General features: G+C 43.8%; 1 protein-coding gene across 5 annotated transcripts in view; it reads left to right on the top strand.

Moving 5' to 3' along the window:
• The first annotated feature begins 7,102 nt into the window (after nt 1-7,102).
• The window catches only part of CSNK1A1 (casein kinase 1 alpha 1), a 62,025-nt gene continuing 41,680 nt past the window's right edge, over nt 7,103-27,447 (top strand). For 3 of the 5 annotated variants that reach the window (XR_012512132.1, XM_039471392.2, XM_039471388.2), the window contains exons 1-2: nt 7,103-7,677; nt 8,355-8,461. Coding sequence is in view for 4 of the 5 variants with exons in the window: in XM_039471392.2 (XP_039327326.1) it covers nt 7,555-7,677; nt 8,355-8,461 (230 nt within the window). In the remaining variant the exon portion in view is untranslated. The remainder of the gene's footprint in view (nt 7,678-8,354; nt 8,462-27,447) is intronic. The other 2 variants (XM_010344528.3, XM_010344529.3) reach the window with 2 other exon arrangements.

Here is a 27,447-nt window from a genome sequence, read left to right on the forward strand (position 1 = left end):
CTCCCAGCTTGGCCAACCTTGTGACTCCACACCCTACGATGCCCTCCCAGCTTACAAACCTGCAACCCCCTTCCTGCTTGCAAAAACTGCCTTATACTTAACTTTTGTAACTTTCCACTGCCTCCCCCACAACCTATAAAACCAAGTCCTATCCCACTGTCGTTTGCTGATGCTCTTTTTGGCCTCAGCCCAACTGCACCCAGGTGAATAAACAGCCATGTTGCTCACACAGAGTCTGTTTGGGGGTCTCTTCATTCAGAGCTTGAGTTTTAACACCAGCTACCCTGGAGGCTGAGGCAGGAGAATCCCAGCTACTTGGGAGGCTGAGGTGAAGTGTTGTAACCAAGCAAACTCGAAACCACCACTGAGACAAAGACTAGGCCAAATTACAGGGTTTTTATTGCTGGCAGCCTCGAAGCCACAGAGGACTCGCGTCTCTCTAACCCACGGCCCCAAAATGAGGGTGCCAAGACATTTTATGCCCATAAACCACCTCCTGGGCAGGGGTGAGGGAGAGGGGCTTTGGACATTCCGATTGTTACTTAAGTGGTTCACAGAAGTGAAGAAAATCATGAGTTTGCACATTATCTGAGTCTTAGTTTTTCTTAAAATGGCGCAGGGGCCAAAATGGCATTGGTTTGGACTGCTTGCCTGTCACATTGGGGTTTCAACGGAAAGCTGAGGTATGGTCGAGGCATGCAGTTTATGGGGCAATTACCATGTCACGGAAGGATTGTCTGACTCTGGGAGGTGGAGGTTGCAGTGAGCTGTGACCATGCCACTACACTCCAGCCTGAGTGATAGAGTGAGACCCTGGCACACGCGCGCGCACACACACACACACACACACACACAAAGAATAAAATACATTTCCACTCTTATAGTTTTGTTTTCATGGGCTCTTAAAAGTTTGGAAAGCTTGGTCAAAAGTAGATGTCGTGTTTTACTCACATAGGCTGAAAAGGACATTTTTTTATTTGCAGCGTACACTACACAGAGATGCCTAACTCAAGCATTTAAAAGATGTCTGTGGTAAGGTCTGGGTGAATTTCATTTTGGAAGAGTGACAAATTGAATTTTTCCCTATCTGTAATACCTTGCATATTTTTTTTAATGAGAATACACATTTACAGCCAGGCACGGTGGCCCACACCTGTAATCCCAGCACTTTTGGAGGCTGAGATGGGTGGATCATGAGGTCAGGAGTTAGAGATCATCCTGGCCAAGATGGTGAAACCCCCATCTCTACTAAAAATACAAAAATTAGGCCGGGCGTGGTGGCTCACGCCTGTAATCTCAACACTTTGGGAGGCCAAGGTGGATGGAAGGTCAAGCGATGAAGACCATCCTAGCCAACATGGTGAAACCCCATCTCTACTAAAAATACAAAAAAAAAAAAAAAAAAAAATTAGCTGTTCGTGGTGGCACATGCCTATAATCCCAGCTACTTGGGAGGCTGAGACAGGAGAATTGCTTGAACCCAGGAGGCGGAGGTTGCAGTGAGCGGAGAATGCACCATTGCACTCCGGCCTGGGCAACAAGAGTGAAACTCTGACTCAAAAAAAAAAAAAAAAAAAATACAAAAATTAGCTAGGCACCTGCAATCCCAGCTATTCAGGAGGCTGAGGCAGGAGAATCTCTTGAACCTGGGAGGCGGAGTTTACAGTGAGCTGAGATAGCTCCACTGCACTGTAGCCTGGGCAACAGAGTGAGACTCCATCTAAGAAAGAAAGAGAAAGAAAGAGAAAGAGAGAGAGAGAGAGAGAGAGGAAGAAAGAAAGAAAGAGAGAGGGAAAGAAAGAAAGAAGGAAAGAAAAGAAAGAAAGAAAAAGAAGGAATTAAAGGAAGCAATGAGGAAATAAGGAAGGCAAGAAGGCAAAGAAAGAAGGAAGGAAAGAAAGAAAGAGAAAATAAAAAGAAAGAAAAGAAAGAAAGAATGAATGAATTTCTGTGGGAATACTTGAGTTTTTGCAAAATGTGGGAGATTTAAATCCATAAAGAGGCCAGGCATAGTGGCCTGTAATCCCAGCACTTTGGGAGGCCCAAGGAGGTGGGTCACCTGAGGTCAGGAGTTCGAGACCAGTCCTGCCAAAGGGTGAACTCCCATCTCTACTAAAAATACAAAATTAGCCAGGCATGGTGGCGCATGCCTGTAATCCCAGCTACTTGGGAGGCTGAGGCAGTACAATCACTTGAACCTGAGAGGCAGAAGTTGCAGTGAGCCAAGATCACGCCATTGCACTCTAGCCTGAGCAACAATAGTGAAACTCTGTCCCAAAAACAAAAACAAAAAACACATGAAATTACTTTTTCTCACACTTGGTTCACTGTAGTTTTGATTCTGAGGACATCTAGTCTCTTTTCCAGGAAACTCATTCTCCTCACCCGGGCCCCTGCGACTTGCTTCCACTGAATCTAACTGTAGGACTCAATCGCTTCACTAACAGGCAACAAATGTGTCTTGTTAGCTATGTCATAAAACAGACATTTTCAGGGGGTGGGGGAAGCAAAAAAAAAAAAATACATTTTCAATAGCATAAACACATCCTTGCAAACAACATGCTTGCAAAATTCTTGAGATTTTGAAATTCAGGGAAGAGAGAAAAGAGGAATTGCACAATTAATTTATTGAGTTTTTGGGCAACATACTGGTTAGAAAAAAAAAAAAAACTAACCATCTCTTTTTTTTTTTTTTTTTTTTTTTTTTTTTTGAGACGGAGTTTCGCTCTTGTTACCCAGGCTGGAGTGCAATGGCGCGATCTCGGCTCACCGCAACCTCCGCCTCCTGGGCTCAGGCAATTCTCCTGCCTCAGCTTCCTGAGTAGCTGGGATTACAGGCACGTGCCACCATGCCCAGCTAATTTTTTGTATTTTTAGTAGAGACGGGGTTTCACCATGTTGACCAGGATGGTCTCGATCTCTTGACCTCGTGATCCACCCACCTCAGCCTCCCAAAGTGCTGGGATTACAGGCTTGAGCCACCGCGCCCGGCTCTAACTATCTCTTTTAAGTCTATAAAGATAAGTTTAAGGGGAAAGATTGATTGTCCACAAATATGGGTTTAATCACCACAAACTATATCAAAACACAACTGAAAATTGTTGTTTATGATACAAGAAATTTTAAGAAGAGTAGCCATTTGTAGAAATATATCCTAATCAATTAATTTTAAATGCCAGCAAAGATTTAGCTGCAGGAATATTCATTATAGCATTAGTTTGTTTACATTAGCAAAAGTTTGGAAACAACCAGAATACTCAACTAGAATTGGTTAGCTGTTGTTCCATCAATATAATTCATATTTAACATATGGATATTAAAAATGGGCCGGACGCGGTGGCTCAAGCCTGTAATCCCAGCACTTTGGGAGGCCGAGGCGGGTGGATCACGAGGTCGAGAGATCGAGACCATCCTGGTCAACAAGGTGAAACCCCGTCTCTACTAAAAATACAAAAAGTTAGCTGGGCATGGTGGTGCGTGCCTGTAATCCCAGCTACTTAGGAGGCTGAGGCAGGAGAATTGCCTGAGCCCAGGAGGCGGAGGTTGCGGTGAGCCGAGATCGTGCCATTGCACTCCAGCCTGGGTAACAAGATCGAAACTCCGTCTCAAAAAAAAAAAAAAAAAAAAAAAAAAAATATATATATATATATATATATATTTTAGAAAATTATATGGAAAAAGGTCTCCAACAAACCATCACATAAAAAACAGATCTCAGAACAAAATATGCACCATGACTAGTTTTTGCAAATTTTAAGAAACAAAAAATAAAATACGTACATACATTTTTTAGAACAGGGTCTTTCTCTGTCAACCAGGCTAGAATGCAGTGGGGTGATATGCAGATATACTGATACACATACACATATATACATATGCACAGAAAAACAAAACCCTGGACATGTATACAGCAAAATGTTAATATTTGGTAATTATCTATGAGATTTTTGTTTGTTTCCGATTTAACTAAATTTTCTAAATGTTTCACATGTCACATTTATAAGAAAAAAACAGTAAATATTTTATGCATATGTAAATATTTTTTGCCCACCTGCAACTATCTTGATTGAGATATATATATATATATATATATGACTACCCAATGATGTTTAAAAATATATGTAAAAATACATACATATATATATATATATATATATATATATGTATATATATTTTTTTTTTTTTTTTTTTTTAGGCAGTTTCGCTCGTTACCCAGGCTGGAGTGCAATGGCACGATCTCGGCTCACCGCAACCTCCGCCTCCTGGGTTCAAGTAATTCTCCTGCCTCAGCCTCCTGAGTAGCTGGGATTACAGGCATGTGCCACCAGGCCCAGCTAATTTTTTGTATTTTTAGTAGAGACGGGGTTTCACCATGTTGACCAGGATGGTCTCGATCTCTCAACTTTGTGATCCACCCGCCTCAGCCTCCCAAAGTGCTGGGATTACAGGCTTGAGCCACCGCGCCCGGCCTCCTATCTCTATTTCTAAAAGTGAAAAAAAAAAAAAAAAAAAAGAATAAGGCCAGGTGCCATGGCTCACGCCTATAATCCCAGCACTTTGGGAGGCCAAGGCGGGTGGATCACCTGAAGTCGGGAGTTCAAGACCAGCCTGGCCAACATGGCAAAATCCCATCTCTACTAAAAACATAATAATTAGCCGGATGTGGTGGCAGGCACCTGTAATCCTAGCTACTCAGGAGCTGAGGCAGGAGAACCCAGGAGATGGACATTGCAGTGAGCCAAGATTGTGCCACTGTACACCAGCCTGGGCGACAAGAGCGAGACTCCATCTCCAATAAATAAATAAAACAAAACAAAACAAAATCAAATAAAAATCAGCCAGGCGCGGTGGCTCACCTCTGTAATCCCTGAACTTTGGGAAGCCAAGGTGGGCGGATCACGAGGTCAGGAGTTCGAGACCAGCCTGGCCAACATAGGGAAACCCTGTCTCTACTAAAAATACAAAAATTAGCTAGGCATGGTGGTGCACACCTGTAGTCCCAGCTACTAGGGAGGTGAGGCAGGAGAATCGCTTGAACATGGGAGGCAGAGGTTGGAGTGAGCGAAGATTGTGCCACCGAACTCCACCCTGGCCATCATGGTGAAACCCCATCTTTATATATATATATATAAAGAAATGGCATCACTATCCATAACTGAAAAACAGGCTCATTCTCCTCACCCCGGCCCCTGCAACTTGCTTCCGCTGAATCTAAATATACAGTAACTGTAGCACTCAATCGCTTCACTAATAGGCAACAAATGTGTCTTGTTAGCTATGTCATAAAACAGACATTTTCCCAAAGTGCTGGGATTAGAGGTGTAAGCCACCACACCTGGTCCAACTGCACATTTTTTTTTTTCAGTGCTGTAATGCTGTATTTATTAATGTTGATGTTATATTTATTATAATATGAAACTATAGTGCACACTAAAATAACAACTCATTTTTTCTCACAACGATTCTTTTTTTTATTTTTATTTTTTATTGCATTTTAGGTTTGGGGGTACACGTGAAGAACATGCAAGATTGTTGCATAGGTACACACATGGCAGTGTGATTTGCTGCCTTCCTCCCCTTCACCTATATCTGGCATTTCTCCCAAGCCTATCTCTTCCCCACGCCCCCGTCCTTCCCCCATTTTCCCCCAACAGATCCCAATGTGTAGTGCTCCCCTCCCTGTGCCCATGTGTTCTCATTGCTCAACAATGAGTGAGAACATGCGGTGTTTGATTTTCTGCTCTTGTGTCAGTTTGCTGAGAATGATGGTTTCCAGGTTCATCCAGGTCCCTACAAAGGACACGAACTCATCGTTTTTGATGGCTGCATAATATTCCATGGTGTATATGTACCACATTTTCCCTGTCCAGTCTATTATCTATGGGCATTTGGGTTGGTTCCAGGTCTTTGCTATTGAAAACAGTGCTGCAAATAACTCATATTGAGGTTTTCGATATGACCAAGGTATGATTCTTTTTGTGTGTGTGGGATTGGGAGGAGGGCTAGAACAGTTTTTTCACTCTTGTTAATTTTCTGTTGATTCTACCTATCACTAATCTTCATTATGGCAAGATACCCGGTTTTCCTATGAAGATCAAATGTGGTAGTGGAGCAATAAAGCAAAGGCATAGGACGGCAGGAGGATTCCGGCTTCTTTTTTCCCCTCCTGAGGAAGGAGGGTCTCTAATACTCCGCAGTAGAGAAGACAATTCTATTTATGAAGGGTAATCTGCTACAACCGAGAGCCCTGAACGATTCCATCAGCCCGATACGCGGGCTGCTTTCCTACTCTCCACCAGAGGCGACAGCCTCTTTCCAAACAGAAACTTGGTTGCAATACGCCCGGTCGGGGGAGCGGCCAGAAGAAAGATCAAAGGTGAAAAACCTCCTGAAAAAGGCCGGGCGCAGTGGCTCACGCCCATAATCCCAGCACTCTGGGAGGCCGAGGCGGGTGGATCACGAGGTCAAGAGATCGAGACCACCCTGGTCAAAACGGTGAAACCCTGTCTCAACTAAAAATACAAAAAAAAATTAGCTGGGCATGGTGGCGCGCGCCCGTAATCCCAGCTACTCGGGAGGCTGAGGCAGGAGAATTGCTTGAACCCAGGAGGTGGAGGTTGCGGTGAGTCAAGATCGCGCCATTGCTCTCCAGCCTGGGTAACAAGAGTCAAACACCGTCTCAAAAAAAAAAAAAAAAAAACCGCCTGAAACAAAGAGCAAAGGTCAATACCCAACTCCTAAGGAGGCCTGAAACTTTCCTCTGTTAGGAAACGGGAAGGTGACTCCTCCCTGACATCGGGGCCTGGGGCCACTCAGCCTTCCAGAGACCGGGCGGGTCCGCGGTGAGTAACAGGTAGCACCGGCTGAGCCGCCGCCGACCGGAAGTGGAAGAGAGCCTGGGGCGGGGAGAGTACCGGCCGCGGCACGCCTGCGCAGTCAGCAGGCGTTACAGTGCTCATGCGCAGCTGGGCGGTGACGGCATGACGCTTGGAGCGTGGGCCGCGACTCTCACGGATCCGGTTCCGCCCTCCCTGTGGCTGCCGATCCTTCGGAGCGAGCGCCCCAGATCCCTTTCCCAGAGTGCTCTGCGCCGTGAAGAAGCGGCTCCCGGGGACTGGGGGCATTTTGTGTTGGCTGGAGCTGGAGTAACAAGATGGCGTCGTCGGCGGAGTGACAGGGGTCCCTCCGGGCCGGAGCCAGCGGCAGTGCTGGCAGTGGTATAGCCGCCCTAGCTCACCGCGCCCCTTTTTCTGCCCGTGACGTCGCCGCTCAAGCGGGGCATCGGCGGCCGCCGGGAAACAAGTGGCCCAGCCTGGTAGCCGCGAGAAGCCCTTCACAGACTGCGGCCTGGCAAAAAGAAACCTGACTGTGATCAGCGGCGGCGATCAGGTTCCCCTCGGCTGATTCTGGGCCCCGAACGCCGGTAAAGGCTTCTGTGTTCCGTTTCCTGCCGCCTTCCTCCGTAGCCTTGCCCGGTGGAGGAGCTCGAGAGGTCTCCGTCTTCCCCTCAGAGGTGTCGGGGCTCGGCCCCAGCCTCCATCTTCGTCTCTCGGGATGGCGAGCAGCAGCGGCTCCAAGGCCGAATTCATTGTCGGAGGGAAATACAAACTGGTACGGAAGATCGGGTCTGGCTCCTTCGGGGACATCTATCTGGCGATCAACATCACCAACGGCGAGGTAATCACCTGGGGTAGGGTTCACGGTAACGCTGGGCATTTCCTCATCCCCTGCCCCCACCACCGCGCACCCCTCAAGTGCTCGGGCCTCTCCCCACCGCACGCACTCGTCAGGGAGCCCAGAGAGCGAGTTTTCCTGGCTTTTGAACCTCTTCCGCTCTTTTTCCCTAAAAGGATCAAGAACCCGATAGAAAGGCTGGGGAAGGTTCCCAGCTGGTTAAACACGTCCCATAAATGTCCCTTAGTCGAACCGTTTCGACTAACCGTTTTTGTTTTTTTTTTAACCGTTTTTTAAGGTGGAAAGGGCAAAATCCTATTTCTGTGATTCCCATGCTTTTTATTTTATTTTTAATTCTACTGGCCTCTTACTCCAATTAGAACGGTTTCCGATCGCCTAGTTCCTTAAAAATGTCTCATTACGTTCAGAGGTTGCCTCTTTTTTTTCCGGATGAATCATTGTTCTGCACTTTAGAGGAGGTACGGATTTCGTCACTATCCCCTGAAGAGGCCTTTGAGGCTAGTTGCCTCGTTTTATGATTACGGAGCGCTTTCTCTTTCCAGTCTTTCGCTTTTTCCCTGTAATCGCGACTTGGAGTTTTGCTCATGTCTCTCCCTCCTTTCCTAAGTGACATTGAATCCGTAGGGATGTTGATGCCATCATCCCTCTTTCCCCTGCAGGAAGTGGCAGTGAAGCTAGAATCTCAGAAGGCCAGGCATCCCCAGTTGCTGTACGAGAGCAAGCTCTATAAGATTCTTCAAGGTGGGGTTGGCATCCCCCACATACGGTAAGAACTCTCAGCTTATGGGCGATCCGCTGAGGGAAGCACGGAATGGGGAAGTGGGTAGAGGCAGGTAAGGAGACCAGCTGAATCCAGGTCTTGGTGTTTCAGTTACCTGGGTTCCCTCCAGCTAGTGGCTTCCTGTAAGTCAGTCACCGCAATCACTGAGTAAATTTCAGTTTGCCAACTTAGTTTAAAATTTCATTGTATTACACTGTGCCCCATTTCGCTTCCGTCATTTCAACCTCCTCCCGAGGCTTTCATTTGCAGTAAAGCGTGCAGGTCGTCTTTGATCCCCACGCGGAAGGTTTGGCTTCTGCCTTTTTACGGCGGCACGTCTGATGTTCTTAGGTTTGTCCAGTGAAGTGGATTTGAAGGTGCCGAAGCGACACGGCAGTGTCATTTCGGGTTGCTATTGGAGCTGGCTTGGGAAATGGCTGCTCTTTTGTTGTGTTTTTGTTCCAACATGTCTTCCTCCTCCGCTTAGAAAATGGCGGAACGACGTGACTCAACCCCATATTCCTGCCCTTTTCTCAGCTTGGGTTCACAAATTATGCTTCCTTGATACCTCCTTTAGCAGCCCCAAGTGGATTAAACCTTTGAAAAAGTCAAGAATAAAGCTGCAGGAGGCAGTGGGGTTCGAGGAAGGACATGGCATAGTGACAGTGTTTGTGATCTCTGCAGCAGATGTGATACCAAACTGTTGAATTATACTATGTAAAATCCTTTTAGAAGTGTTGATTACTCTTTCCTTTAGTGAATGGTCATGTTTGTCACATTTCAGTCGGAACTAAATTTGTATAGGTAGTGGCAAAGGCAGTTTGAGCACCACCAACTATGTTAAAATGTACTCAAATCAGTTGTATTAAAAGAAAGCTTAATCACTTAGCCACACTTTGATAAGTAATTGTAACCTGTTGAATTTATCAGTAAATCTTAACATCAGAGAAATTGTAGCCTTTTTTGGTGTGGAATATTGGTGAGTACAAATAGTGGTAATGAGGATACAAAGTGACGAGATAGAAACACATTGTTCTGTCAACTCTGGAGGGTTTAAGAGTAATGTTTTGACTTTGGGGATTAAAGAGCCTGTTCACGGAAGAAGGACTAAAATATAGTTTAAAACCCAGCTGTTTTCCAGCAATAATAAAAAAATTTGCAAAAATTTTCAGAATAGTTGAGAATGGTATTTGCTGTTTACTGGAACTTCTTTGTTTTGTTTTGAGATGGAGTTTTCGCTCTTACCACCTAGGTTGGAGTGCCGTCACACGATCTCTGCTCACTGCAACCTGCCCCTCCCGGGTTGAAGCGATACTTGTGCCTTAGCCTCCTGACTAGCTGGGACTACAGGCTCGTGCCACCACGCCCAGCTAATTTTTTGTATTTTTAGTAGATATGGGGTTTCACCATCTTAGCCAGATGGTCTCCATTTCCTGACCTCGTGATCCGCTCTCGGCCTCCCAAAGTGCTGGGATTATAGGTGTGAGCCACGGCGCCCGGCCTAATTTTTGTATTTTTAGTAGAAAAGGGGTTTCACCATGTTGGCCAGGCTGGTCTGGAACTCCTGACCTCAGGTCATTCTCCCACCTCAGCCTCCGAAAATGCTGGAATTATGGGTGTGAGCCACCAATCCTGGCTTTTTTTCTTTTGAGACGGAGTCTTACTCTGTTGCCCAGGCGGGAGTGCAGTGGCACCATCTCGGCTCACTGCAACCTTCACCTCCCGGGTTCAAGCGATCCTCCTGCTGTTGCCCAGGCTGGAGTGCAGTGGCACCATCTCGGCTCACTGCAACCTTCGCCTCCCGGGTTCAAGCGATCCTCCTGCCTCAGCCTCCTAAGTATCTGGAATTACAGGCCTGCGCCACCACGCCCAGCTAATTTTTGTGTGTTTAGTAGAGACAAGGTTTTGCCATGTTGGCCAGGGTGGTCTCGAACTCCCGACCTCAGGTGATCTACTGGCACGGCTTTCCAAAGTGCTGGGGTTATAGGCGTGAGGCACTGTGCCAGGCTTGTAGCCCCCTTTTCTATTTCAAGTTTGTTTTTTTTTTTCTCAGATCTTGAATTAAGGACTGGATTGCATAGTCCTTACACGGAAACAACACAAATAAAACTATCCTTTAAAAAAGTTCCAAAGCTGTTAGTTTTTATTTTCTATTAAAATTTTTATTTTTTTATTTTTTAATTAAGGGACAGGGTTTCACTGTATTGGTCAGGCTGGTCTTGAACTCCTGACCTCAGGTGATCCACCTGTCTCAGCTTCCCAAAGTGCTGGGATTACAGGCGTGAGCCACGGGCCAGCCGTTAGTATTAACGGAGAACTGAATGATAAAATTTGCTATTGGTTGTAAATGGGCAGTTAAATCATTTGGAAGAAAACTCCAAATTTATCTTTTGAGGTAAAGATTAATGTGAAATCTAAGATGATACAGATTTGAGATTTTTATTTTGTTTATTTATTTATTTATTTTAAAGATGCAGTTTCACCCTGATGGCCAGGCTGGTCTTGAACTCCTGACCTCAGGTGATCCACCCACCTCGGCCTTCCAAAGTGCTAGAATTAAAGGCGTGAGCCACCGCGCCTGGCCTGATTTGAGGTTTTTAAATGGTTCTTGTCTTTAAAAAAATCATGTGTGGGAAAATAAGGCCCCTTACACCCACTGATGGCTTTCTGTCACTAGTTTTTCCTAGAATTTCTTAGAGATGGAATCATATGGTATGAGGTCATTTGTGTCTGGCACTTTTCACTTAGCATAATGTTTTTGAAATTATCTATGTTGGGAGATTTTATAAATTTCACAAATCAGGTTAAATTTAATATATTTGAAATCATTTTCAGAAAGCATTAAGCATTGCCATTTTCAGTGCTAAATCCAAGTTAAGTACATGTCCTTTTATCTGGTAGCTTTTATTTAATACCTGATACAGACTCATAAGGACAATGAGTAATGTACTGAATAAGCACATGAATAAATTAACTTCTGAGCTGAATAATAATAACAGGAGCCTATTATAAAATGGTGAGTACCAGAGAGTTCTGGTAGTTTTAAGCTCTCTGTGGGTGGGGCTAAACAGATTAACCTGGCTTTCAAATTAAGGCTTCCTGAGAGAGGAGATGGGATTTCAGGATCTGGCTCTGAGGAAGAAAGCTTGGTGAACTGGTTTGGGAAGGCATCCAAGAATAGAGTGTGGCTTCTGGGTGTAGTCTCTAAGGAGAATACAGTAATTGGATGAGGGTGTGGAAAGGGTAAATTTGCTTTAGGAGTGGGAGGGTCAGGTACATGGAAACAAAAGTGGTTTGTTGGTTTTAAAGTGAAATGTGAAGAAAAAGCAAAAACCTGTGTTTCCATTGAAGCAAAAAGGATAAAGATTTATATAAACATTCTTTATTTGGATAACAACATCTTCCCATCCCCTTCAGTTTGTTTGCCACTATTTCTGTATCACCCATACATGATACATACTTAATAAATATTTACTTGATAAGTATTGAATTAAGTTGACTGTTTACTTGTAGCTAGATAAAAGTTATGTATTATCCATTGTTTTAGAAGTATTGTCACTAATTTAAAATTTAGATTTTGCTGCCTTTACTCTTCATACACAAATTTGTTCAATCCCTTCCCTATGTTTTCTGTTACAAAACTCCCTGTAGGATTTGCTTTGCTTTTTTTATTTTTTATTTTTTTGAAACAGATTTTCGGCTGGGTGCGGTGGCTCAAGCTTGTAATCCCAGCACTTTGGGAGGCCAAGGCGGGTGGATCACGAGGTCGAGAGATCGAGACCATCCTGGTCAACATGGTGAAACCCCGTCTCTACTAAAAGTACAAAAAAAAAAATTGGCTGGGCATGGTGGCACATGCCTGTAATCCCAGCTACTCAGGAGGCTGAGGCAGGAGAATTGCCTGAACCCAGGAGGCGGAGGTTGCAGTGAGCCGAGATCGCGCCATTGCACTCCAGCCTGGGTAACAAGAGTGAAAACTCCGTCTCAAAAAAAAAAAAAGAAACAGAGTTTCACTCTTGTCACCCAGGCTAGAGTGCAATGGTGCAATCTCAGCTCACCACAATCTCTGCGTCCTGGGTTTAAGTAATTCTCCTGCCTCAGCCCCCCAAGTAGCTGGAATTACAGACATGTGCCACTACATTCGGCTAATTTTGTATTTTTTTAGTAGGGACGGGGTTTCTCCATGTTGGTCAGGCTGGTCTCAAACTCCCAACCTCAGGTGATCCTCCCATCTCGGCCTCGCAAAGTGCTGGGATTACCGGCATGAGCCACTGTGCCCGGCCGATTTGCTTTGCTTTTAAAATACTTTGGTATGTCTTACAACAGAGACTAAAAATTACCTGGGCTGCACAGATGACCTGCTTAATCAGGTCCTTCCTGTGTAATTTGAGAGACCTATTGTTAAGAAGCATAGCATCCAGAGTAAAGAGCCAGGATAATAAGCCAGGCGCAGTGGCTCACGCCTGTAATCCTAGCACTTTGGGAGGCAGAGGCGGGCGGATTGCCTGAGCTCAGGATTGTTCTGAGACCAGCCTGGGCAACACGTTGAAACCCCTACTCTACTAAAATACAAAAAAAAAAAAAAAAAAAAAAATTAGCCATGCATGGCTGTGTGCCTCTGTTGTCCCATCTACTCAGGAGGCTGAGGCAGGAGAATTGCTTCAATCCAGGAGGTGGAGGTTGCAGTGAGCCAGGATTGTGCCACTGCACTCCATCTCAAAAAAAAAAAAAAAAAAAGGATGAGAGAATGACATCCATTCTCTTGATATTTTAAAAAATAAAGCTTCTGATTCTAGGCTCTTCGGGAGCTGCGGCTTAAGGTGCCAGCATGGCCAAGTCCAAGAACCACACCACACACAACCAGTCCTGAAAATGGCACAGAAGTGGTGAACTCCAAGTTCCTGGGGAACATACACTTTGCCAAAGAAGCACAAGGAGGGCCTAAAGAAGATACAGGGCAACAATTCCAAGGCCATGATTGCACGTGCTGAGGCTTTTAAGGCCTTCGTAAAGCCCAAGGACGTTAAGCCCAAAGGGTATCAGCCACAAGCTCAATCCATTTGCCTACATTGCCCGCCCTAAGCTTGGGAAGCATACTCATGCCCGCATTGCTAAGGGGCTCAGGCTGTGCCGGCCAAAGGCCAAGGATCAAACCAAGGCCCAGGCTGCAGCTCCAGCTTCAATTCCAGCTCAGGTTCTAAAAGGTGCCCAGGGCCTTCCCTGTAAAGGCAACAGAGTAGATATCTCTGTCCACCAGTGTGAGGACAGAAGGACTGGTGGGACCCCTCTGGGCTGCTGCCTGCTTGGGGCTGGGGTTCTCTTGTGCTGTTTATACAAATAAACCTGAGGCAGGAGAAAAAAAGAAATCCTTAGACCTTGTGAACTGATGCGTGAGAGCTCGCTTAAAATTACAGTTGACCCTTGAACAATGCTGGGGTTAGGGGCACTGAACCCCAACCCACCCACACTGTGCCCCACAGTCAGGAATTAAACTATAACTTTTTTTGAGATGGAGTCTCGCTCTTGTTGCCCAGACTGGAGTGCAATGGCCTGATCTTGGCTCACTGCAACCTCCACCTCCCAGATTCAAGCGATTCTCCTGCGTCAGCCTCCTGAGTAGCTGGGATTACAGGCATGCCCCCATGCCCAGCTAACTTTTGTATTATTGGTAGAGACAGGGTTTCACCATGATGGCCAGGCTGGTCTCGAACTCCTGACCTCAGGTAAGCCCCCACCCCACCCCCCACCCCCCGCCTCGGCCTCCCAGAGTGCTGGCATTATAGGCGTGGATCACTGCGCCCAGCCCCAGTTACAACTTTTGACTCCCCAAAAACTTACTAATAATCTACCGTTCACTGGAAGCTTTACCAGTAGCAGGAGGGGTCAGTAATTCGTGTGTGTGTATGTGTGTGTCTAAAGTTCTTCATCCTCATCATTCTCACTTTGGGCTGAGGAGGAAGAAGAGTGGTTGGTCTTGTTTGGGTAGCAGGGGCAGAACAAAACCTTTGTATAAGTGGACCTGTGCATCTCAGGCCCCTCTTGTTCAAGGGTCAGCTGTATTGGGTTTCTGTTACAACCATCTTTTTTTGTGTGCTCCATTCTAAATTGAATTAATATGTTCTCCAAAGGAAAAATTTTATTATTATTCTTACAGAGATGGGCTCTTGCTGTATTGCCCAGGCTGGTCTTGTTCTCCTGAGCTCAGGTGATCCTCCTGCCGCAGCTTCCCAAAGCACTGGAATTATAGGCATCAGCAACAACCCAAGAAACAATTACAACATGCGGAAAAGTTCTTAACTAGCTAGGTGTTGGAGGTTTGAGCTCTAGGTCTGCTGTGTGGTACTGACTGGATGATCTACAATCAGTCAGTTCCTTAATCTCTTTGAGCCCATCTGTTTCCTCATTTAGAAAATAAAAGGGTTGTTTGGAAAGGAGAGTCCTGAACAGAAAGATTTAGGACTGCCTACCCTTCTTTTGCCAGCTATCTACTCATTTCCATTTGATTATGCATACTGAGCTTTTGGGTAGGATTTTGTTTGAACAGGGGTTCTCTATTTAAAAGTGTCACCGGCCTCATTGATGCTAAGGCCTTTTAGTTCTGGAATTTTTTTTTTTTTTTTTTTTTTTTTTTTTTTGAGGCGGAGTTTTGCTCTTGTTACCTAGGCTAGAGTGCAATGGCGCAATCTTGGCTCACCGCAACCTCCGCCTCCTGGGTTCAGGCAATTCTCCTGCCTCCGCCTCCTGAGTAGCTGGGATTACAGGCACGTGCCACCATGCCCAGCTACTTTTTTGTATTTTTAGTAGAGATGGGGTTTCACCATATTGACCAGGATGGTCTTGATCTCTTGACCTCGTGATCCACCCGCCTCAGCCTCCCAAAGTGCTGGGATTACAGGCTTGAGCCACCGCGCCCGGCCTAGTTCTGGAATTTTAACACCTGTTTTCAGAGGATAGTAGCTAGAAAGAGAGCATTCCAGCAGTTTGATACTGTGTCTACTACTTGCCTTCCTTTCTTTTTCCTGTTTTTCTTTCATCTTTTATTATTTTTATTTTATTTATGTATGTATGTATTTATTTTTAGTGGCAGGGTCTTGCTCTGTCACCCAGGCTGGAGTGCAGTGGCTATTCAGAAGCATGATAATAGCATATTACCCCCTCAAACTACTGGACTCAAATGATCCTCCTGCCTCAGCCTCCTGAGTAGCTGGGACTGCAGATGAATGCCATCTCTCCCAACTGCCTAGTGTTTTTTAATCACTATTTTTCCCCTCTGTGACTGAAAGTCAAATGTTCTGGAACATACTTATAAAGCACTAGTTAATCCTTACTCTTCACTTTTAAAAGCACCTTAGTCTTATCTTTGTCACTGAGCATATATCCTGTAAATAATATAATGGCTATTGTTAGAGAATGAAGTTGACACTGCATTGGATATGTCTTCATCAAGATACATTGCAGTGTCCATGCTTACCTTGAACTTAAAAAAAAAAAAAAAAAGATGTATCACAGGTGACAAGAAGTGAGCTTTTTAACTCGAAGTAAAACTGAATACATGGTATACTAGAGCTGCTTTATACTTGCTTGTGAGATAATATAATAATGCTAGGTAGCATTTTAAGCTGGACAAAATGTAAGAGATGCATGTAGCTCTTTTTTTTTTTCCTTTTTTCTTATAAAACGGGGTTTCACCATATTGGTCAGGCTGGTCTTGAACTCCCAATCTCAGGTCATCCACCTGCCTTGGCCTCCAAAGTGCTTGGATTACAGGCGTGAGCCACCACGCCCAGCCAAGGTGTATATAGCTCTACTCCTACTAATACAAATTAGACTGTTGAATGTCAGTGGAGTTACTAGAGTCTCTGAACTTCCATCTCTCTTGAGAATCATTATCACCCTTATGTCAAGGTCAAATCATGTGTGCTTACACACTCCACATTGTTCTATTTGATTCTGGAGAGCTATCCTGTGCTTCCTCACTTGTTGTCATTTCACCTCATAGAGAAGCTGAAGAGCTCTTATAGAAATATAGGTAACCTGTTTGTATTGAATTAGATGCTTATAATTCAGGGTGTTCTTATTCTCCCTTTTGAATCTGTGGATTGCAGGATAAAAACTTGTTATAAATGATTAATTTGTGGCTGGGAGCAGTCAGCACTTGGAGAGGCTGACGTGGATGGGCCATGAGGTCAGGAGTTCGAGACCAGCCCAGCCAAGATGGTGAAACCCCATTTCTACTACAAAAATTAGCAGGGTGTGGTGGCATGCACCTGTAGTCCTGGCTATTTGGGAGGCTGAGGCAGTAAAATTGCTTGAGTCTTGGAGATGGAAGTTGCAGTGAGCCAAGATCATGGCACTGCACTCCAGCCTGGGTAACAGGGCGAGACTCTTGTCTCCACAAAAAGAAAAAAAAAATAATCAGTATGTATCTTAATTTGGAGTAAATACTTGAACCCACGTGAAGTATGTGGGTTATTTTTTGGCTTTAGTCAGTGGTCCTCAGCTATTTTGGCACTAGGGACAGGTTTTGCGGAAGACAATTTTTCCACAGACTGGAGCTAGTAGGGGGTGTGGTGGGGGTGGGAATGGTTTTGAGATGATTCAAGTGCATTTATTGTGTACTTTATTTCTATTGTTATTACATTGTAATATAATGAAATCATTATACAACTCACCTTAATGTAGAATCAGTGGGAGCCCTTAGCTTGCTTTCCTGCAACTAGATGGTTCCATCTGGGGGTCATGGGAGACAGTAACATTATCAGGCATTAGATTCTCATAAGGAATGCACAACCTAGATCCCTCTGTGCATGCAGTTTACAACAGAGTTTGCGCTCCTGTGAGAATCTAATTCTGCTGCTGCTCTGACTGGAGGTCCTGTGAGAATCTAATTCTGCTGCTGCTCTGACTGGAGGCTGAGCTCAGGTGGTAATGCCAGAATTGGGGAGTGGCTGTAAATACAGACCAAACTTCACTTAGCTTCCATAGTGGATACCGGTCAGTGGCTCAGGGATCAGGGACCCTTCGTCATTTCTGGAGCTAGGTCTTTTTTTTTTGAGACAGAAACCAAAACAAAAACTGGTTGACCAGTATTAACATAGCATGAACTAATGCATGTTTTAGTGGGATTTTTTTTTTTCTTTTTTTTGAGACAGTCTTGCTCTGCTGCACAGGCCAGAGTTCAGTGGTGTGATCTCAGTTTGACAAATGCATATGTTGGTGTAACCTACATCCCTATAGGGCTATTTGATTTTTTTCTTTGTACACATACATTGCTACTCCTTGGTAAGTTCTATTGTGTGACAGCGTTAGTTTTATTTATTTACTTATTTTTAAGTCTGTCTTTTGGATCATAGTTAAGCAGCATTTTTCTCCCCAGCCCCCAATTAAACATTATTTTGATGTTGGTTTGCTCATATACAAGACTATAGGTTAATAGTAGGATTTATCTGACAAAATTACCAGATGGTGGTTGTCTTGGGGGTGATGCTAGTGAATATGGTATTCAGTGGCAACTGATATCTTTACCTTATTATTCTCCTTTGAAGAACTAGAATAGTACCTTTTTCTTGTGTGTATGTGATCAGTGGGGTGTGTTATGGCTCTTTTAATGGGGATTTTGGAAGTGCTCTACAAAAAGGTTTAGCTGAAGAGAGTACATTCCTATCCTCAACATAAAGGGAAATGGAAAGAGCATTATATTATGAGTCAGGGTTCTGTGATGCTGTCTAGATTTGAACCTATTAATAGAATGAATTCTGTAATTCGTAAAGTCAGTTTTTGCTTACAAAAGGGCTTTCGAAAGCCCAACTAGGGCTTAAAACCTTTATTGCATAGTATAAATTGATGGAATGATCAATAGGACAAAAGATACCTCTTGTTCTCTGATGTAATGATTTTTTCTAACTTTAAGGTATAATTGCCTTTTATTTATTTGTAATGTTGATAAGTACTTTTGAAATAAGGGAATAACTGGTTGAATTCAGTGTGGCTAAACATTCATTCTTTTTTCCCCTCGGGATGCAAGAAAAAGAGGCCAATATTATCCAGGCATTGCATATGGTCTCATTTAATCATTACAACAATCCTGTAAGTTGGTGTTTTATATCAAGTACGTGAGTCAAAGTGGTTAATTTGTCTAGAGTCACACAACTAATGTGTGATTTGTACAAGTCCTACTTCATCTTTCAGCTCTACCAGTGGTTCTCAAATTTAGCTGCAGATTGGAGTCAAATGGAGAACTTTAAAAAGTCACCTAATCCCTACCCTTAAATATTTTGACTTAATTAAGTTGGCATATGACCTAGGTATCATGATTTTTAAAAGCTCCCCAGATGATTCTGATATGAAGCAAAGTTCAGGAACCACTGTACTGTACTATATTTTGGGGCCTTATAATTGTTGCTTTGCTACTTGCCCCCATCAATCCCCATCTTTTGTTATAACTACAACCTAATCAGGCTGTAGTCTTTTTTTCTTTTCTTTTTTTTTTTTCTGAGAAGGAGATTTGCTCTTCTTGCCCAGGCTGGAGTGCAATGGCGCCATCTTGGCTCACTGCAAACTCCACCTCCTGAGTTCAAGCTGATTATCCTGTCTCTCCTGAGTAGCTGGGATTACAGGCATGCAACACCACACCTGGCTAATTTTTGTATTTTTAGTAGAGACGGGGTTTCTCTATGTTGGTCAGGCTAGTCTTGAACTCCTGACCTTGGGTGATCTGCCCGCCTTGGCCTCCCAATGTGCTGAGATTGCAGGCGTGGGCCACTGTGTGTTAAGCCTCTTCCTTTTTTTTTTTTTTTTTTTGAGACGGAGTTTCGCTCTTGTTATCCAGGCTGGAGTGCAATGGCACGGTCTTGGCTCACCACAGCCTCCACCTCCTGGGTTCAGGCAGTTCTCCTGCCTCAGCCTCCTGAGTAGTTGGGATTACAGGCACGCGCCACCATGCCCAGCTAATTTTTTGTATTTTTAGTAGAGACGGGGTTTCACCATGTTGACCAGGATGGTCTCGATCTCTTGACCTCGTGATCCACCCGCCTCGGCCTCCCAAAGTGCTGGGATTACAGGCTTGAGCCACCGCGCCCGGCCTTTTTTTTTTTTTTTTTTAAGAGTTGGGTGCTTGCCTGGCCGCCTAGGCCTGGAGTATAATGTCTTAGTCATAGCTTACTGCAGCCTCGAACTCCTGGGCTCCAGTGGTTCCCCCATCTTAGCCTCCTAAGTAGCTTAGACTACAGGCATGGACCACCATACTTGGCTAATTTTTATTTTTATTTTATTTTATTAATTTTCTTTTTTAAAAATTTTGAGTGTAACTGATTTGTTTTTGATATATATATATATATATATATATATATATATATATATATATATATTTTATTTTCTTCTCTATTTCTTTTTGTTTTTTAGAGATAGAGTCTCACTGCGTTGCCCAGGCTGTAAGGCTGTATCCATCCTCCTTCCTTCCCTCACTTCCGTCAGTCCGTCCGTCCTGCTCTGTCATCAGGCTGGAGTGCAGTGACACGATCTCCACTCACTGCAACCTCTGCCTTCCCAGTTCAAGTGATTCTCCTGCCTCAGCCTCCTGAGTAGCTGGGACTACAGGCGTGTGCCACCACACGCAGCAAATTTTTGTGTTTTTTAGTAAGGACGCGATTTCACTGTGTTGGCCAAGATGGTCTCAATCTCTTGACCTTGTGATCTGCCTGCCTTGGCCTCCCTAAGTGCTGGGATTACAGGCGTGAGCCACCATGCCCAACCTTGTATTTTTTTTTCCCTCCCCATCTTTTCTGTATTCTTAATTTATATATTTCTTCCTAGAATTAGGAGGTTAATTCAGGAAATCCTATAAAGGCATCATGGTACTGGAAAGTGCACTATAATCCCATGTAATCAAATGCTTTGATTTCTGGGAAGTACCTAAAATCAATATATGAAACCATTTACCTCTTCACATGTTTCAGATGCATTCCTGCAAGAATGCATTCTAGAAGCTCCTTGAGGGAGAGAACTGTCTTACTCATAGAAGTATCTTTTGTGTTTCTTACTGTGCCGAGTATAATAATGAAATTCTGCTTTTATTACATATTTATATGCACTCACTTTTCTTTTTTTAAGATGGAGTCTTGGCTCTGTCACCCAAGCTGGAGTGCAGTGGTACAGTTTCAACTCAATAAATGCAACCTCCGCCTCCTGGACTCAAGCGATTCTCCTGCCTCAGCTTCCTGAGTATATGCACCACCACACCCAGCTAATTTTTGTATTTTTAGTAGAGACGGTGTTTCACCACGTTGGTCAGGCTGGTCTTGAACTCCTGACCTGGTGATCCGCCTGCCTCAGCCTCCCAGAGTGCTGGGATTACAGGAGTGAGCCACCACACCGGCCTATTTGCTTTTTTTGTTTGTTTTTGAGACAGAGTTTTGCTCTTGTTGCCTAGGCTGGAGTAGTTTGGTGTGATCTTGATTCACTGCAACCTCTGCCTCTTGGATTCAAGAGATTCTCCTTCCAAAGCCTCTCGAATAGCTGAGATTACAGGCATGTGCCACCACACCTGGCTAATTTTTTATTTTTAGTAGAGATAGGGTTTCTCCATGTTTGGTCACGCTGATCTCGAACTCCTGACCTCAGGTGATCTGCCTGCCTCCACCTCCTAAAGTACTGGGATTATAGGTGTGAGCTACCATACCCGCCCTACATTTACTTTTAAAATGGATCCCTGTCATTTTGAGAATTAGATTCTCAAAGATTGTCAAAGATAATGGCTACTCTTCATTTTTATTGAATTTTTGAAGTACCTAATGCATATGTAGCTCCTTTGCTCAGTTCGCAGTTGGTAAATATTGGGAATATTTACCAATTCCTTGGTACTTACTGTTTCTCAGATATTCCACTGAACACGTTAGCTGGCTACCAGTTTACAAATGGAAACGAGGCTATACTAGCTTTGAGTGCTGGTGTAAAGATGCTACTCTGTCATTAAAAGCCAATGTGCGCCGGGTGCGGTGGTTCATGCCTGTAATCCCAGCACTTTGGGACTCGAGACGGGCAGATCACCTGAGGTGGGGAATTCCAGACCAGCCTGACCAACATGGAGAAACCTCATCTCGACTAAAAATACAAAATTAGCTAGGCGTGGTGGCACATGCCTGTAATCCCAGCTACTCCGGGAGGCTGAGGCAGGAGAATCGCTTGAACCTGGGAGGTGGAGGTTGTGGTGAGCTGAGATGGCACCATTGCACTCCAGCCTGGGCAACAAGAGTGACACTCCGTCTCAAAATAAGTAAATAAATAAAGCTAATGTGCATTAACTTCATAGTAAATATGTATTAATACTATGCTGGATGTTCAGCAACTTAAGTATCTGCTAGCATCTATCAGTGATGTCAATCACTTGGATTTTCTTTTTGTTCTAGTTCGGCAACATTACGAAGTTGCTGCTGCTTTTTTTTTTTTTTTTTTTTTTTAAGTTTGGGTTTCACCATGATGGCCAGGCTGGTTTTGAACTCCTGACCTCAGGTGATCCACCGGTCTCGGCCTCCCAAAGTGCTAGGATTACAGGCGTGGGCCATGGCCCCCAGCCAGGAATTTCTTCTTACATAGCAACTTTTATACTGAAGAAATATTTTTTTACTTTTTCTTTTTTTTCTTTTTCTTTTTCTTTTCTTTCTTTTTTTTTTTTTTTTTTTGAGATAGAATTTCACTCCTGTTGCCCAGGTCGGAGTGCAATGGCGAGATCTTGGCTTGCTGCAACCTCCACCTCCGATGTTCAAGCGATTCTCCTTCCTCAGCCTCCTGAGTAGCTGGGATAACAGGCACACACCACCACACCTGGCTACTTTATTTGTATTTTTAGTAGAGATGGGGTTTGTCCATGTTGGTCAGGCTGGTCTTGAACTCCTGACCTCAGGTGATCTGCCCACCTTGGCCTCCGGAAGTGCTGGGATTACAGGCCTGAGCCACCACACCTGGCCTGAAGAAATAATTTTTTTTTTTTTTAAGGGAGAAAAGATGGTGACAGTGGCCAAAGCATACATAGTATACATCATCCATGTTTCATTTGTGCCATCACTAAGTGTAAAGCACAGAGGTTTGCGTATGAACCTTCTAAAATTGAGATTGTCCTGTATTTTGCCTCACCTGGAAGCTGCTCTAAGTACTACACTTAGCTGTTACATTTCCCTATACTGCCAAATCACTCTGTCCTAATGGTGGCTTTTGTGGAAAGGGGAGTGAAATTTTTGTATATTTTAAGGTCTACATTTTTGTAAGTCTTGTTTCATTAGTGATGTGTAATACATTGTCCTTGGTAACAATGGAAATAATGAATTTTTTTTCTTTTTTCTTTTTTTGAGACGGGGTCTTGCTCTGTTGCCAGGCTGTAGGGCAGTGCCCCAATCTAGGCTCACTGCAACCTTTGCCTCCTGGGTTCAAGCAATTATCTTGCCTCAGCCTCCCAAGTAGCTGGGACTACAGGCGCGCGTCACCATGCCCAGCTCATTTTTGTATTTTTTATTAGAGACAGGGTTTAACCGTGTTGGCCAGGATGGTCTCGATATCTTGACCTTGTGGTCCGCCTGCTTTGGTCTCCCAAAGGGCTGAGATTACATGCCTGGCCATGAAATTCTTCCAATTACAGTGGATATCATATTTTAATGGAATATTATTCTTCCCCTTTTCCATTTCTTTACTTTGCTCTTCACGGGCGGTTTTTGTTGTTATTGGTGGTGGTATTTGTTTGCTTTTTTGAGATAGAGCCTCACTATCACCCAGGGTGGAGTGAAGTGGCATGATCTTGACTAACTGCAACCTCTGCTTAATTCTCGTGCCTCAGCCTCCTGAGTAGCTGGGACTACAGGGGTGCACCACCACACCTGACATTTTTGTGTTTTGATAGACATGGAATTTTGCCATGCTGGCCAGGCAGGTCTTGGACTCCTGGTCTCAAGTGATCCACCTGGCTTGGCCTCTCTAAGTGCTGAGATTACAGGTGTGAGCCACCGTGCCCAGCCGTTCTTCACTGTTTATTTAGGCTGGTTTTGGTTTTGTGTTTGTCTGTTTGCCCTTTATTGAAATTATAACCACCAAGCTCTTCTTACAGAAATCCTAGTGTACCCAGTTTTGAACCTCTATAATATTATATATTTTATATTCCTTTTAGAGAAATGAGTGTTGTTAGCTTCTACTCTGCAAGTGAAAGCTCTGATAGTTTGAGACTGTCTTGGTGAACTTAACATACAATACCTCGTGCAGTACCTTGTGGAGAAGAACGAGCATTTCTTTCATTCAGTTGACATTTACATGAGAGTACCTACCCGTTGCCAGACACAGTTTAAAAAACTGGGGACAGTTTATTTATCAATGATTTTGTGAGACTTGGATTTTTTTTTTTTTTTTTTTTTTTTGAGCATCTACTGTGAGCCTGGCATATTATTATGAATTTGTCTTCTGCTGAAAATTAGGAGGAAAGATGTCTAAATGTCAAACTATGTGAGGACATGAATGTTTACTTAAGAGGGTAGTGGGCTGGGCGCGGTGGTTCAAGCCTGTAATACCAACACTTTGGGAGGCTGAGGCAGGTGGATCACGAGGTCAAGAGATCGAGACCATCCTGGTCAACATGGTGAAACCCCATCTCTACTAAAAATACAAAAAATTAGCTGGGCATGGTGGTACGTGCCTGTAATTCCAGCTACTCAGGAGGCTGAGGCAGGAGAATTGCCTGAACCCAGGAGGCGGAGGTTGCGGTGAGCGGAGATCGCGCCATTGCACTCCAGCCTGAGTAACAAGAGCGAAACTGTCTCAAAAAAAAAGAGGGTAGTGTATTGAGCATGAGCCCCAAACAGTACACCCGAAACATTTAGAGGTTGCCTTGGTTAGTTGCAACAGTAGGACCCCGTTAAGACTATTCATGTGAATCCTGCTAAGTCAGCATTTTTCCAGTCTCCGCTGTGTGTAATTACCACCTATAGAGTTTGTTAAAAATGCCAGGTTACCCTTCCCTACCAACAGGTTTTTGTTTGACCAGTTCTAGAGTTGGACCCAAGAGGTTTTTTGTTAGTTTTAAAAATTACCACAAGGAATTTCTTTTAAAGACGAGAGAACTATTCTGAGAAATTCTATGCTGAGATTTTAGCCCTCCATTGTATCAAGCTGTTGAGGATAGGGAATTTTGCTGAGTGCTGTGGCTATTGTAGGATATGGTATTGTCTTGGTTGTTGGCATTTTATAATTGTTTGGCAACTGCTTTTTTTCTTTTCCTCGAGACAGAGTCTTGCTCTATTGCTCAGGCTGGAATGCAGTGGCACGATCTAGGCTCACCGCAGCCTCTGCCTCCTGGGTTCAAGCAGTTCTTCTGCCTCAGCTCCCTGAGTAGGTGCGATGACAGGCACGTACTATCATGCCCAGCTAATTTTTCTATTTTTAGTAGAGACGAGTTTTCACCATGTTTGCCAGGGTGGTCTCGATCTCCTGACCTCCTGATCCTCCCACCTCAGCCTCTCAAAGTGCTGGGATTACAGGCTTGAGCCACCGCACCCAGCCATATTAAGAATCTGACCAGTGAGCAGAAACTACCTACACAGAGTCTCAGAGCAAGAAAATGACAAGCCAGGAACCTATGTTTCTGGCTGCTAATCCGGTATTCTTGGTACTGTGTTACTTATATTGTCAACTTAGCCAGTGTCCCATTCTTTTTTTTTTTTTTTTTTTTTGAGATGGAGTCTAACTCTGTTGCCCAGGCTGGAGTGCAGTGGCACAATCTTGGCTCACTGCAACCTCTGCCTCCTGGGTTCAAGCTATTCTTCTTCCTCGGCTTCCCAAGTAGCTGGGACTATAGGCTTGTGCCACCATGCCCAACTAATTTTTATATTTTTAGTAGATATGGGATTTCACCATATTGACCAAGCTGGTCTCGAACTCCTGACCTTGTGATGTACCTGCCTTGGCCTCCCAAAGTGCTGGAATTACAGGTGTAAGCCACCGCACCTGGCTCCAGCCTCCCATTCTTAAGCCTAACTGCGGATTTACTGGACTACTTTTGAATGGTCTGGTCACTGAAGGACTTTTATGTATATTACTTAGGTCTGTATTATTAGTTCAGGTTTGCACAGACTTGATAGCTATTCATGTATTTGAATAGCTATCTTTTCTTTGTTTCAGATTGTATCATTCCTTTCTGGTAGCTTATGTTGCTTAGATTGTATCATTCCTTTCTGTTAGCTCATGTTGCTTCTTTTGTTATCATTTTTCCCTTTGCTGTGTTATGTTTTCCATCCCAGACCTTGTTCTTTATTCTGTACTTGTTACTTAAAACAAAAATTATATCAAACTTTGGAATGTTGTTTTCTTTTTGTATTCATTTTCTCCACTAATGTAGAAATTTTTTTTTTTTTTTTTTTTTTTGGTGCCGTGACTTGAATATGAACCTAATGTAGAAATTTAATTTTGCCTTTCTGTATACTTTTTGTCTACTGTTTTTTATCTAGAATACTTAGTTCTATCCATTTAAAGAGGATTTGCTAAGCAAATTAATTAATGTAAAGTAGGGTGAAGTGTTCTCTTCATTCAGTTGTTTTCTTAGTATCTTCATACAGAAAAGACTATCTGTAATACAAGTGATAATTTACAGTGCAAAAATTACCCTAAAGAAAGCCACTTGTGGCCAATCGCGGTGGCTCATTCCTATGATCGATTCCTATAATCGCTGCACTTTGGGAAGCTGAGGCTGGCAGATCATCTGAGTTTGGGAGTTTGAGACCAGCCTGACCAACGTGGAGAAACCCTCTCTACTAAATACAAAAAAAAATAGCCAGGCATGATGGCGGATACCTGTAATCCCAGCTACTTGGGAGGCTGAGATAGGAGAATTGCTTGAACCAGGGAGGTGGAGGTTGTGGTGAGCCAAGATCATGCCACTGCACTCCAGCCCAGGCAACGAGAGTGCAACTCTGTCTCAAAAAGAAAAAAACCATTTGGTGGCTGGGCGTGGTGTCACATCCCTGTAGTCCCAGCACTTTGGGAAGCTGAGGCGGGTGGATCACTTGAGATCGGGAGTTCAAGACCAGCCTGGCCAGCATGGTGAAACTCTGTCTCTACTTAAAAAAAAAAAAAAAAAAAAAAAAAAATTAGCTGGCATGGCAGCATGCATCTGTAATTCCAGCTACTCAGGAGGCTGAGGCGGGAGAATTGCTTGAACTTGGGAGGCAGAGGTTGCCTTGAGGCAAGATTATGCCGGTGTATTCCAGTCTGGGCAACAGAGTGAGACTCCCATCTCAAAACAAAAACAAAAAAAAAGCCATTTGGTCTCATAATAGTGTATTAGGGGATATTTTATAGGGAATGTATTCGATTTCTTTTTTTTCTTTCTGAAACTTATTAATGTACATGTTTTCCCTTTTTGAGGAGTAGAAGTAAGTCACTTGAGCCTGAAGAATTTGAAGTTTGAATTACGGAGTTAGGAAGGGGGTCTAATTTTAATATTTTAGAATTATGGTGGATGGTAATGGCTTTGGACCTGTTGAAATTAAGGTGCTTTACTCTGGTATAGCAGCAAGTACAGAACTGAACCTAGGCCAGGGAATTGGAACTGGTGTTAGATCTGAGCAAGATCAGCATATAAGTGATGGTGGAGAAAGTAAATTGAGAGGTGAGGTCTCATCTGATTGGTGGAAATTTGGAATTAATAAAGCAGGAGCAGAGTCAGGATAATGGGCTGTTGAAGTTAAAGAAAGTCAGTTTTTAGGTAGAGTTAATGTGTATCCATGAGGTAGGAAAGAAACGAGACTTAAAGGCTTTGGTGTTTGGCTGTGTTAGAGCTCAGTACACAGTAGGTGTTCAGTAAAGCAACTTGACTTAGTGATAGGGTCTGAGGACAATCTGAAGAGGGAGTAAGTATGTAGAATTGAAAGGATAAGCAGAGGCCAGATTTAGGATTTTTTTTTTTTCTTAATTTTTAGTAGAGACAGGATTTCACAATATTGGCCAGGATGGTCTTGATCTCCTGA

This window comes from Saimiri boliviensis, chromosome 1 (genome assembly GCF_048565385.1).
Source record: "Saimiri boliviensis isolate mSaiBol1 chromosome 1, mSaiBol1.pri, whole genome shotgun sequence".
Classification (NCBI taxonomy): domain Eukaryota; kingdom Metazoa; phylum Chordata; class Mammalia; order Primates; family Cebidae; genus Saimiri; species Saimiri boliviensis.